Source organism: Oncorhynchus tshawytscha, linkage group LG02, assembly GCF_018296145.1.
Source record: "Oncorhynchus tshawytscha isolate Ot180627B linkage group LG02, Otsh_v2.0, whole genome shotgun sequence".
Taxonomy (NCBI): Eukaryota; Metazoa; Chordata; class Actinopteri; order Salmoniformes; family Salmonidae; genus Oncorhynchus; species Oncorhynchus tshawytscha.
The window spans coordinates 72,473,123-72,487,302 of record NC_056430.1 but is presented as its reverse complement, the minus strand read 5'-3'; the positions used below and the strand labels follow the sequence as shown (position 1 = coordinate 72,487,302).

The 14,180-nt window shown below is 42.9% G+C and overlaps 1 protein-coding gene across 1 annotated transcript; it reads right to left on the bottom strand.

Moving 5' to 3' along the window:
• Window positions 1-2,640: 2,640 nt before the first annotated feature.
• Window positions 2,641-9,514, bottom strand: LOC112230216 (prostaglandin E receptor 1a (subtype EP1)). Its single transcript, XM_024396405.2, has 5 exons — window positions 9,126-9,514; window positions 6,784-6,911; window positions 6,015-6,575; window positions 5,339-5,599; window positions 2,641-4,994 (listed from the first exon to the last, which is right to left on the bottom strand). The coding sequence occupies exons 2-5, from the start codon at window positions 6,868-6,870 to the stop codon at window positions 4,716-4,718; spliced, it is 1,188 nt and encodes a 395-aa protein (XP_024252173.1). The 5' UTR covers window positions 6,871-6,911; window positions 9,126-9,514; the 3' UTR covers window positions 2,641-4,715.
• Between the last annotated feature and the right edge of the window lie 4,666 nt (window positions 9,515-14,180).

Sequence of the window (14,180 nt, the reverse complement as noted above, 5' to 3'; positions counted from 1 at the left end):
CCCTTGAGGGGTGCCCGATTCCGAAGAGAAACACACAACACTTCAAACTTATCAAATTGGGTGAGACGCAACACACGTTCCTTCTGATCTGCAGAAGCACAACAAATCTAAACAAGCCCGCCTCTCGTGATCCTCACAGCCTTCACTTTACCCAGCACTCTCTCCACCAGTTTGGATATCTCAAATAACACCTGGCTGCCACCTACTGTAGGCCATATCTAGGCCTACAGTAGGTGACAGCCAGGTGTTATTTGAGATATCCAAACTGGTGGAGATACAGTTGAATTCTGAAGTTTACATACACCTTAGCCAAATACATTTAAACTGAGTTTTTCACCATTCCTGACATTTAATCCTAGTAACAATTCCCTGTCTTATGTCAGTTAGGATCACCACTTTATTTTATGAATGTGAAATGTCAGAATTAAGTAGAGAGAATGATTTATTTCAGATGTTCTTTCTTCCATCACATTCCCAGTGGGTCAGAAGTTTACATACACTCAATTAGTATTTGCTAGCATTGCCTTTAAATTGTTTACTTGGGTCAAATGTTTCAGGTAGCCTTCCACATGCTTCCCACAATAAATTTGGTGAATTTTAGCCCATTCCTCCTGACAGAGCTGGTGTAACTGAGTCAGGTTTGTAGGCCTCCTTGCTCGCACACTCTTTTTCAGTTTTGCACACATTTTCTATGGAATTGAGGTCAGGGCTTTGTGATGGTCACTCCAATACCTTGACTTTGTTGTCCTTAAGCCATTTTGCCACAACTTTGGAAGTATGTTTGGGGTCAATTTCCATTTGGAAGACCCATTTGCGACCAAGCTTTAACTTCCTGACTGATGTCTTGAGATGTTGCTTCAATATATCCACATGATTTTCCATCCTCATGATGTCATCTATGTTGTGAAGTGCACCAGTCTCTCCTGCAGCAAAGCACCCCACAGCATGATGCTGGCACCCCCGTGCTTCACGGTTGGGATGGTGTTCTTCTGCTTGCAAGCCTCCCCCTTTTTCCTCCAAACATAACTATGGTCATTATGGCCAAACAGTTCTATTTTTGTTTCATCAGACAAGAGTACATTTCTCCAAAAAATACAATCTTTGTCCCCATGTGCAGTTGCAAACCGTAGCCTGGCTTTTTTTATGGCGGTTTTTGAGCAGTGGCTTCTTCCTTGCTGAGCAGCCTTTCAGGTTATGTCGATTTAGGACTATTTTTTACTGTGGATATAGATACTGTTGTACCTGTTTCCTCCAGCATCTTCACAAGGTCCTTTGCTGTTGTTCTGTGATTGATTTGCACTTTTCGCACCAAAGTACGTTCATCTCTAGGAGAGAGAACGTGTCTCCTTCCTGAGCAGTATGACGGCTGCGTGGTCCCATGGTGTTTATACTTGCATACTATTGTTTGTACAGATGAACCTTCAGGCGTTTGGAAATTGCTCCCACGGATCAACCAGACTTGTGGAGGTCTACAACGGTCTTGGCTGATTTAATTTGATTTTCCCATGATGTCAAGCAAAGAGGCACTGAGTTTGAAGGATAGGCCTTGAAATACATCCACAGGTACACCTCCAATTGACTCAAATTATGTCAATTAGCCTATCAAAAGCTTCTAAAGCCATGACATAATTTTATAGAATTTTCCAAGCTGTTTAAAGGCACAGTCAACTTAGTGTATGTAAACTTCTGACCCACTGGAATTGTGATACAGTGAATTATAAGTGAAATATTCTGTCTGTAAACAATTGTTGGAAAAATTACTTATGTCATGCACAAGTAGATGTCCTAACTGACTTGCCAAAACTATAGTTTGTTAACAAGAAATTTGTGGAGTGGTTGAAAAACTAGTTTTAATGACTTCAACCTAAGTGTATATAAACTTCCGACTTCAATTGTACATACGTGGCTACCACAATTTTATTCAGTGTGGCTTGGAGTCAAACATTTTATAGGAAAGAACTATGAGTGTTATTTATTGACTGCCATGGTCGATATAATTCGCTATTTAATTTACTGACTCTAAACCAGCATTCCTTTCTTGCTCTTGTCCCATGGGAATCACATTTCGAGCATAGTGTCCAGCATCTTATCATTTGGATGAAAAAAAAGACCAAGTCAGACAGAATATATGAATTGTAGACAAGACTGCGGGGCCCTGAGAAATAAATAAATCAAGCGTTGGACTTAGAACTGAACAGGGATGTTTTATGAGGTGTTATGATGACCCTCAGTCCTGGTTTGCTGGGTTGGCTTGTGTTGTTGCATGTGTTTTGGGAATTTGGTGTTTTGCTGACTTTGGCCTTTCTCCAAACGTATGATTTAAAAGCTGTGTCAAATATACAGTTATGTGAGAGGAAAGTTTTCAGAGAACTACGTAGGCGGTAAGAACTACGTACTACGTAGGCGGTAAGCAGGCTGCAGCATCTATCTTCAGTTTCCTATCAAAGAAAATTCACTTGAGCATAATAGTCACTGTTTACTAGAATGGACCCAGTTACACCATTTGATTTCTTTGCATCGTGTGTTTTTCCACCGTATATTCAGGATACTGTACACCGTTTGAACATACTGTATTATTGTAATACTGTATTTCATACCTTGGCGGAGAGGAGGAAAAAAAAGGACAACAACGGTATCTAATTCAGTCAAAACATTCTTCTTTATTTCATCACATTCAATTACGTTCCATAACTTCTTTACACGTCCCCAGAGAATTGAGGAAAAGCAATAAATATTTATAACTTGTTCAATATTTGACATGAAGTAGCATTTTTATACATCAGAAGCTCAGGAAAAAATCGTAGTTCTCCCTTTACTTAACAAGCAATCTTAATCTTAGCATAACATTTACATAGCATACAACTCCGTTTTTTTGGAGTCATTCTGGAATCGTTAGACATCGATGATGTTAAAATGTCATTGTTAAACCTTAACCAACAGACTTCAGAATAATCAAATGTAACGTTCCACAAATGAGATCCAATATGTTGAATGAATTGTGATATTCTTCTGCATTACATTCTATTCATGAAGATATGTAGCTAGGCTTTGAACTTCTGATCTCTCAGATGAACCTCTGTGCTGATATAGCTGCACATCTTCATACGCTTCAAGCCTTTGACCTACTTACTATGCGAGTATGTTTCTCAACTCTCCGTGTGTGGGGTAATGTGTTTCCCAACTCTCCATCTGTGGGGTATTGTGTTTCCCAACTCTCCGTGTGTGGGGTATTGTGTTTCCCAACTCTCCATCTGTGGGGTATTGTGTTTCCCAACTCTCCGTGTGTGGGGTATTGTGTTTCCCAACTCTCCATCTGTGGGGTATTGTGTTTCCCAACTCTCCATCTGTGGGGTATTGTGTTTCCCAACTCTCCATGTGTGGGGTATTGTGTTTCCCAACTCTCCATCTGTGGGGTATTGTGTTTCCCAACTCTCCGTGTGTGGGGTAATGTGTTTCCCAACTCTCCATCTGTGGGGTATTGTGTTTCCCAACTCTCCATCTGTGGGGTATTGTGTTTCCCAACTCTCCATCTGTGGGGTAATGTGTTTCCCAACTCTCCATCTGTGGGGTATTGTGTTTCCCAACTCTCCATCTGTGGGATAATGTGTTTCGCAACTCTCCATCTGTGGGGTATTGTGTTTCTCAACTCTCCGTCTGTGGGGTATTGTGTTTCTCAACTCTCCATCTGTGGGGTATTGTGTTTCGTTACTCTCCATCTGTGGGATAATGTGTTTCTCAACTCTCCGTCTGTGGGGTATTGTGTTTCTCAACTCTCCATCTGTGGGGTAATGTGTTTCTCAACTCTCCATCTGTGGGGTATTGTGTTTCTCAACTCTCCATCTGTGGGATATTGTGTTTCGTTACTCTCCATCTGTGGGATAATGTGTTTCTCAACTCTCCGTCTGTGGGGTATTGTGTTTCTCAACTCTCCATCTGTGGGATAATGTGTTTCGTTACTCTCCATCTGTGGGATAATGTGTTTCTCAACTCTCCGTCTGTGGGGTATTGTGTTTCTCAACTCTCCACCTGGAGTAATGTGTTTCCCAACTCTCCACCTGGGTAATGTGTTTCTCAACTCTCCATCTGTGGGATAATGTGTTTCTCAACTCTCCATCTGTGGCGTATTGTGTTTCTCAACTCTCCATCTGTGGGGTATTGTGTTTCTCAACTCTCCATCTGTGGGGTATTGTGTTTCCCAACTCTCGGTCTGTGGGATAATGCAGACTGACTGGTCCAATAGACCGTACTCGGACACCAGGTATGTCCGTACTCAACTCCTAGTTTTAATTTAAGAGATATCCAAAGGAGGATGATCTTAGCTTGCCAGTCACTGTGATAAAGAAGATTGAGAGATACTGCCATGGCTGAAGAACATGTAATCCTCATTTTTCAGAGCATCGTATCCTTCACTATACGTGATAACAGAAATGTCCTCTTTTTCTGTCGGTGACCACCACAACTACCAAGGACCACGCTCGCTGCATGATGAGTAACCTTGCCTGAGACCTAAAGAGTTGCTTTGGCTCCCTGGTCAATACTAGGCTTTAGCTTAGTGGGCTAATGCAGTCTTCTTCTGGCATTCACTCGAACACCGTCGGTCACACAGTCATATCCTGTTGACTGTATTCTTCTCCAAGCTTTTATTCTGAAAGGGGTTCCACTCCCAGCGTAGCAGCACACTCCCCTTCATATTGGCCTGGCGCTTGGTTATGATCTCATATCCTGTTAACGGGACTGTTCTCCGAGCTCTTGCTCTGAAACGAGTTCCCCTCCCACCGTCGGAGCACACTCCCATTCAAATCGGCCTGGCACTTGGTGATGAGGTAGATCTTGCGGAGGACGGCCCGACGCAGCAGTATATAGACCCAGGGGTCCAGGATCTGGTTCCAGGAAGCCAGCCTCACACCCATCAAATTCAACGTCTCGTAGGTGGCCATGTCAGCTTTATCAATGGAGCCCCTATAGGAGCGCATCACCGACATGAGCCCGAAGATCTGGGGCATAAGAGAAGAGATATAATTGTTCATTGTTGTACTTTGATCCAGAAGCATCATGCAACCTATTTTTTTTTGATGGGGCATTGACGGCCTAATTCGATTTCTTTCAAATAGTTATGCGTAAAATAAACTATGTTGTGTATTTTCAGTGTACAAATGCATCAAACTGAAGGGGCCTGTGCTGGGTGATTTTTTTCTAGATGTGTAGCGGGCGTAGGGAATAGTTGTTGGGTGACTTTTTTCTAGATGTGTAGCGGGCGTAGGGAATAGGCATGGTGTGGTGGATGGAATCAGTGGCATCAGCATCTACACTTGTTCATGTCCTAGGTTGTCCCACTCACCAGCAGAGGGCTCCAGCAGATACAGGACGTGACCATGATGCCCACCAGCTGCACCACCATCTCTATATCATGGCTCTTGGCCACTGAGCGGTGGCTGTGGGACGATGAGTAGCCCGATGGCCTCCGTCTCAGCCTGGCCAGAACCAGGGTCAGCCCGCTGATGGTGTTACACACCAGGGCCACCCCCAGCGACGTCAGGCCCAGCCCGGAGAAGAGCGTAACAAAGGCTACGTCCGCTTCCTGGGTGTCGTTAGCTAAGACCTTGATGAAGGAGAAGACAGACATTTAGTCGTTGTTGTATATAACTCTGTACTTTATCCTGTCTTATTGTACACTAGTGTTATTTCTATGAAGCTTTTGGTGGTAGTTTTAATGGTGGTAGTTTTGCTAAACGTCACATTGTTTAAATAACTGCCATAGAACTTTGAGCATGTTCAACCTAAAGCATTAGGGGAGCTCAGTATCTGGCTGCCAGGGCTGGGGTCAATTCGAATTGAATTAAATCAATAAATAATACATAAAAAAACAGCATCTATTTTTAATTACTTCTTAATTAACGGAGGAGTAGAAGCTATTTATTTCAAACGTTTTTCCATTTCTTCATTTTTTTATTAAAATCACTTTCTGAAGTGACAGCAGTCAATTCTAATTGACCCCAACGCTGCTGGCTACTGACCTTGATAAAACACCAGCTGTTGGGGTGCTGGTAGGTGTATGAACCCAGCTGGAAACAGGGCAGCAGGGCCACGCAGAGGGCCACCAGCCAGATACCAGAGAGGGACAGCTTGGTACGGGTGGTGGTAACTAAGGAGGAGTGGAGCAGTGGCTGCGTAACACCCAGACAGCGCTCGGCGGCCATCGCACAGCCCAGGAACAGCGGGCACAGACCGAAGAACACCATAGATCCACCCAGGAACTGGCACATGGGGTCGGTCGAGCCGTTTGAGGAAGCGGCGACCGCCTCGGGGAATACCCCTCCGGAGAGGTAAAGCCGGAGGACCAGCACTCCCGGGATGATGTGCCCAAAAAAGTCTGTGAGTACCAGGGAGCTGGCGAAGAGGAGGAAGGTGGCTTTGGAGCGTCGGCGCTGGTGAGAGTAGGCGTTGGCCAGGATGAACAAGGCCACGATGTTGGAGATGACGCCCAGGGTCATGGAGAGAGCGGCTGCGATCGGGCCTCCGGACATGGGCCTGTCCGAGGTGAGGTTCCCCTGGTGAGCCAGACTCTCCATTTCCACCTATACAATATGCAATACAACTTTATGTCCAATCACAATCTGAACTGTGTCTTTTTGCTGTCTTATTTTATCCAAACCTCCGGACATCACACACACACACACACAGAAGTGAAACCAGCCTCCCTCCATTAGCTAGTTCTGGCCCCCGGGACTTTAACCAGTGACCTTCCGGTTACTGTTCCACTTCTCTAATATCTGGCCTACCTACCATCTCCGTGTCCCACTGGCTGAGGTTGGAGAGGGGGTCGAGGGCCCCCGGGGGCCCGGAGAGGTTGTAGTGATTCATGGCTAGCATCACTGGGCTTTGAAGGTCAGGAACCCCATCACTGAGAGAGGCTGGGAAGAGAAGGAGAGAGACAATATGATTATAGTGGTATTTCAGGCTTCAATGACCTGTAAGTAACATGGGGGAATGGGGTCATCGTATAGGTAGCAATATAAATGGAAAACACACACAGTCAATACTGGAATTCAGACTCTCAAGTTTCAGCAACACATGTCTTCTTCCCTATCTAGCTAACTACTAGCTATAACATATCATGATGATGAGGAACTCATGAATGACACCACAGAATCAGATGTGTCCAAATTCACACTGTTCTCTGTCCTATTTAACCCACATAGATAAAATATGCTTTAAAGCCCATTTACTCTTAAACTTGACTAAAAATAGCTATTTGCACCTCAGAGAACATCTGTACCTTAGAGACTGTTTGCATTGACTCTCCACACATCCAACCCTTACACACAAGCACAAACACACAAGCACACACACACATACACACACACACACACACACACTTAACACTGCTGTTCTATTATATACCATTTATTCAACTGTGCAACCAAGACACTATCCACTTTATATTTGTAACACAGTCCTACTTGACATAACACATTCATTATCTATACTGTATATTATATTGTGTACATATCAGTTTTACTATGAATACTGCCTTCCTCTAATTACTCATTATTTTTTATTTACTTTTTTATTTTTATTGATATTGTACTGCAATGTTGAGCGTCTATCACGCAAGCATTTCACTTCAACCTTTATACCTGCTGTAAACTGTGTACATGACGAATGATGATTTTACTTTATTTTAAATGTTTATTTGAGGTAATAGCGCCTAACCCCTAACCACAGGTCTAGGATCAGCTCATTCTACCCCAATTCCCAACATAACTATTAAGGAATCATTAAAATATCTGATCCTGTATCAGCGGTTAGAGACAGCTTCCACCTAATCCCACAAAACAGCTGCTCAATTCACACTACGGTTGTACAATTGAAAAACAATGCATTTGACACAATAGTTGTGATACAACTGATATTTTTGTGATACAACTGACAGATGGTTGTCTGCACACAAATATAGACACAACCATTCTGCAGTGTCTCCACACACTGATGTAATGACTTTTCTGCTGAAAAACTCTCTGTTGTATCACACAATCTGTTGTACATTAGTCATATGCCGCTGACGGGTTAGAACTAAGGGCAAGTTATAACAGTTCCCTGTTGACAAGCGCACAACTATTGAGACATTCCATAAGCAGCTTCAATCCCTCGGGCTCTATTCTAGATCAGGGAGGCGGCAGGCAACACACGTTCTCGCTCTCTCTCTCTCTTGACAAAATGGTTTCCTCACATTGACACTTGTCTTTGGGAAGCATGGAAACATGGACATCACATTGAGGCGATGGTTCTTTTTAAACCGCCTCAAATGGTCTGCGTTCGTTGGTGTAAAAGTAGACTTTCAAGCAATACATCTTCAGCAAAAACACACATTTCTGACAACTCTACACACGTGTTTGTGCTTCAACCGTGTGTCTATATTGTATTGATGTGGCAGACAGTCTAGAGGCTATGTTTCTAATACAGATCTGTCTGTTTTATTCACTGGTCTAATGTCACTGATAGAGGTGATATATGCTGCCAAGATTATTCTACCCAACTCATTGAATAACTAGGCTGTTCTATTCTACTCAATTATATTCTATTATTTTCTGTTCTACTATAGTAAAAACAAATCCCAAAAGGTCGTTTTGCACCTGTTTACATTCAGCATAAATGCATATATGCATCATGAATAGACCTACATACTCACTAAACTTGAGGAAAACAGTTCTCCAGGCACAGCTCATCCTTATGGTAAATGCAACTCAAATAGGTTTTCGTATCAAGTCACTGAGGATGAATCAGAAAACATCCAAAGACATTTTCTGGGTTGACCTTTCACCTTTCACTATCATCCTAATCACCCTACTCAATGACTAATGATGACCTTATCACCGAGTCACCCTGTAATTATTATTGAGTTGACGGTGTGTTTAGCTATTTTGAATATGCACTACCATGCCAAACATACCACTGACATGTCTTTGTGGCTCTGAAACAATCTTAGCATCATTTCTTTGAGGAGGGTTATTTTTTCCCAAAACTGTCCATTTGCTTACCCTTTATTAATACTGTTGCCATACACAAAAATAAAATAAAAAGCCATAATAATTATGATAAGAAAATATTTCATGAATAATCATTACCATTACAGATAGGGATGAATAATTCCAGTCAATGGTGATGTCCACCCTGTGAACGGAATAGTCCGCGGTGTTATTCTAAATCCAGATTGCAGATAGATATACAGGTATCTATATAATCCAAAGAAAAGAAGACACATTCACCAAAGTCTTCCTAAACCGAGTGGGGCAGAATAAAAGTACTCTAAAAGAAGAACCATTGTTCCATGATATCTCTTCGGCAGGATGATGACATTGAGTTCATATTCCCCACTGTTCTCGGAAAACAAATGTTCAACAACTTCCCAACAGAATTGCCTTCCTCGCTTTTAAATCCGTTTGATTGGAGTTTCATGACCGGAGTGAGCGCGAGGAATATTCCAACGCTGCGGATAGGCTGTACCGCAGGTTCTCTGACGCGTGCTTCTCAATAGCGTTTTATATAGCGCCGTGTCCTAATGGATAGGTAGCCCATGGGCGGCCCTCGTGAGTCAAATTTAAGTGATATTATTTTCAGTCATAGAAGAACACTTTTTCATGTCATGTCATTTGTCCATGTTTACATGCACGTTTTACGATCACTGTTATAATAGGCTACTGTAGCCAATGTGAGTCACATTACTTTTGAATGTCAGTCTGTATATCCATGGTTCAGGAAATAATAACTCAAATAGCATTACAATAACCAGCTGCCAAACATCTATAGTTTAAAACAGAAATATTTAAATATTTGGTTGTTTTTAAATAGCCGTTATTGATTCATTTGATCATTATTGCTCAGTAAAAATGGCATGAACGTGTGATTTATAACCCATCATTATAAGAGGTGAAACACTACATGCAGTAGGTTAGACAGTATCGTGTGCAGCCTGTATAGGAAAGTGTCAAATTATACTTATACTTACTGGTATACAGTAACTCAGGCTATTTTCTGTGCTCCTGTAAAAATACATTTGTTGCAAGTGTTTTTAACTACTGCCTTGAGGTATTGTAGCAAACAATGTATATGTTTTATTGTCACATACACCAGATAGGTGCAGGGAAATGTGTTGTTTTACAGGGTCAGCCATAGTATTACGGCACCCCTGGAGCAAATGAAGGTTAACTGCCTTGCTCAAGGGCTCATAAACAGATGTCTCACCTTGTCGGCTCGGGTATTCAAAAGAGCGACCTTTCGGTTACTGGCCCACGCTCTATTCGCTAGGCTACCTGCCGCCCTAGTGAGATCTATCTGATTTCTCTAGATCAGTGTTCTTTTTCCAGGTCCTAGGATCAATGCGTGGTTTCAAATTGATGATAAAGTGCAAACCGAGACGAGAGGTAGCATTTCTCTCTTGCTACGCTGACGCTGCATATGAAACATGATGTTATAAATAACTAGAGGTGTCAACTATCAGGCCAGACCCAGTAAAAGTTGAATACTTTACTGAGGACATACTGTAGGCCTATGAGGTAGGCAGACTGGTTCTCTAGTGCCGTTTTACTCTCCTATCTAAATGTATGATATAGGCTAATATAAGGCAAATATATTCTAAGCCAGACACTTAATTCATGCAGTGATTGATTATGACAGGCTTTATTAGCCTGCTATAGATAGCCCAGATATCAGGGGAATTAATTCACTCTGATCAGCCCAAGAATGATTAATATTTATACTATTTACTGTAGGCCTGTGTCTTATCCCTCTCTGGTTTTAAATACATTGAATGTCATTTTACAACTCACTCATATGGTTACCCAGAGACCATGCAGCTTAGTTAGGGAAATCTTTTCCTTCCTCTACTACTAACATTATTCCTTTAGTGCTGAAACTGTCTGTCTTTCTCTCTTTGATTGACAGCTTAGCCTAAAAAGAGGTGATAGGAGGAATGTGTCAGGTGGTCCAACCAAAGCGTGGTGCTCGTCTCGTACTGCCCACTGGAGACAGGTGCGCGTGTTTGTTTAATTAAATCATTATTTGGCAACGCCAGGGTAGACACAGGCTTGTGGCTTGGCATTGGATTATGAGCAATAAAGTGGATGGAAAGGAGTTCAGAGAGAGAAAGAGAGGAGGGCAAGGAAGAGATAAAGAGACAGAAAGAGAGAAAGAGACAGAAAGAGAGAGAGAGAAAGAAAGGAGGGCGAGGAAGAGAGAAAGAGAGAGAGGAGGGCGAGGAAGAGAGAAAGAGACAGAAAGAAAGAGAGGAGGGCGAGAAAGAGACAGAAAGAGAGAGAGAAAGAAAGAGATGAGGGCGAGAAAGAGCCAGAAAGAGAGAGAGGTGGGAGAGAAAGAGACAAAGAGAGAGACAGAGAGAGAGGACATTCATGTTTGGTATGGTTCTGAGGGAATACTCTGAGACATTGGTTTGGTATTCCATTGGCCCAGGTCTACTAGACCTTCCAAACGATTCAAAACATCTCTTACAAAGAGAGGCTTTGTGAAGGCTGAAATGGCGAGAAAGATGTCTGGCTGAAGAGTAGTCTATCAAGAAAACCAGAGCACAACATGAGAACCTCAACATCTGTTAGAGTGAAAGAAGGTGGGAGACGGCGAGAATGATCAAACGCACAATCAGAAAAACAACCTGTGTGTGAGAAGTAAATGGAATGCCGCATAAAAAATTTAAAAGGGAATTTAACGAGGTGCATCAAAGGAGGTTTTTGACCTTCTGATCTAAAAAATCGCCGAAGCAATCTCAGAGGTGAAAACATCTCCTGAAATTCACTTCCCATTTCCTTCTTTAAATTCCTTATTCCATTTTAATGTGACATCGGACCTGAAAAACAACCCGCGTGTGAAAGTAAATGGAATGTAACATTGAGGTACAGTATATTAGTTGTCACCTCTTGATATAAAAAACGATTAACCTCCAAAGCAAGAAACATGAAAACGTCTCCTTAATTTCACTTCCTACTTTCTCTTTAATTCCTTTCCCATTTTAACGTGACATTCCTGAAAATCAATCAATCAATGACATTTAATTATAAAGCCATTTTTACAGCACGGTGGCTAGAAAAAAACTCCCTAAAAAGGCTCCTAGGATGAAACCTAGAGAGGAGCCAGGCTCTGAGGGGTGGCCAGTCCTCTTCTGGCTGTGCCAGGTGGAGACTATAAGAGTACATGGCCATTAAGGCCAGAAAAGAACAACAGTAAATCGGTACCAGCCAGACTACCTTCACCTCACACATCCACACCAAACGGGCTTAACAGTGGCAGGAGGTGGTTTCTCTTTCAACGTTCCTCAGTAGGAGGCCAGGATCTGATAACACAGGCTGGAATTGCGTGACAACCGACTACCTTGATCATCAAGAAGCGCGAAACAGCGTTGGAAGTTCAAAGGATTTGAACGGCTCAAACCTTCCCCATTAGGAACATTATCTGCGTCCCAAATGGCATCCTATTCTCCACACAGTGCCCTACTTTTGACCAGGACCCATAGGGCTCCATAGGTTGCCTTTTGCGATGCACCTCATCTCTAAGAGGGCCACAGTTGTGGGAATATTGATCTTGGAAGTTGGATTCGGAATGCAGGACCAAGAAGAAGACAACTTTCGTTATTTTTTTAACAGCTGGGGTTGTCGGAGTCAGACCCGTAGAGCAGAAGTCAAGTCAAGCACTTGGCCCCGACGAGACGTCCCCCCCGGCCCCATTTTTCTATGAAAAATGTTCCCCATTCCGATTTTCTTGGTAATTTGCGCTCGCAAACTTTGCCATTTGGCCTGTGCAATGGCCCCGTTGTCCTTTCCAACACCCAGTCTGGCTCTGAGGCCTCCTCGGGCTCCCTCGGCTCCTCAATCTCCCCACTGACCACAAAGTGGTCCTGAAAACCACTGACTGCTCTCCTCTCTCTTCCCCCCTTTTCTGTCTCAACAGTGAACCTGCCGGCCTTTGAAACGCTCTCCGATGGAGCAGCGAAATGGAGGGTTGGAAAAGCCAGGCAAAAGGTTTCGGATAAAGATCTCTGTCTGTTCATATCAAGTTGGAAATGCTAGACTAAAGAAAAGCACAGTTAAGTCCTCTTTGGTCACTGCATACCGCTTGCGTGCGCGGCACTTCGTCCAAATCTGCATCCCATGCGGTAAGAAAAAAACATAGTGTGTCTGTATCGCTGAACACCCCATATCTCAACCTGTCTCAGGCGTTTTAGTGTCACTCCCAAACCCAAGAATAGAGATGGTTGTGCCTCTCCGATCAGTTTCTGATGATAGTTCCTTCTGTCCAGGCTCTCCAGTCTTCATTTGCACTAAATCCTTCAATATCTTACGCAATAAACCCACCTGATGTTGAATGAATATGAATGAAATGAACCCTATCAGATACGGTAGCTGCTGACACCATGTCTAATGTGACTTTATAATGTGCTATTCTGTCTGTATTTTGCCTTCAGAACAACCTCTCCAACTGCAGAAATCTTGATGCCCAGGCAACAGCAGCTGCAGTCCTAAATAATTTGAACAGCTTTGTTTGCCAAACTGTCCACATGCACACAGCACCGTGAGTGTTATTTTGAATAAAACAATATGCAGTCATTCAATTTATTCACAGAGACAAGCAGAAACCACAAACCATGTCATAATCTGTCCCGCAAACGTTTTACAGTGAGATGTTTTGCTGTCATGATTGGAAAGCCATATGCTATCTAAGCCACTCTAAAATCAACAGGATAAATTGGACGCCTACTGGAATGTCTACAGTACATCACAATATGCAAATCAGAATCGTTGACTCTAAGCACTTAGTCCATTCATAAAGAGATGACTATGATGAGTGGAATGGAAGGAAGATGGAAGCTTGTTGGTTCTGGAACGGTTGGTTGGGTTCTTTGGTTCTGCTGGCAAGCTAGGCTACCTCACTACTTTTCTCTGTGGGAGGGGGTGACAGTCTGACAGACAGACACTCAGACAGACAGAGACACTAGGGGTTCTTAGATTTACCACAGCGATGGATTCATGGAATATTCCACACTTTCTATCCATCACGCAGTGTTTATCTACAAGCACTGAGCACTCACACATTTCAATCCCCCGACCTGGGGTATGCTAATATAGGTGTTTATCATGGCCAGGCCTTCTCTCCACCAGAACCCCATTTTGAAACCA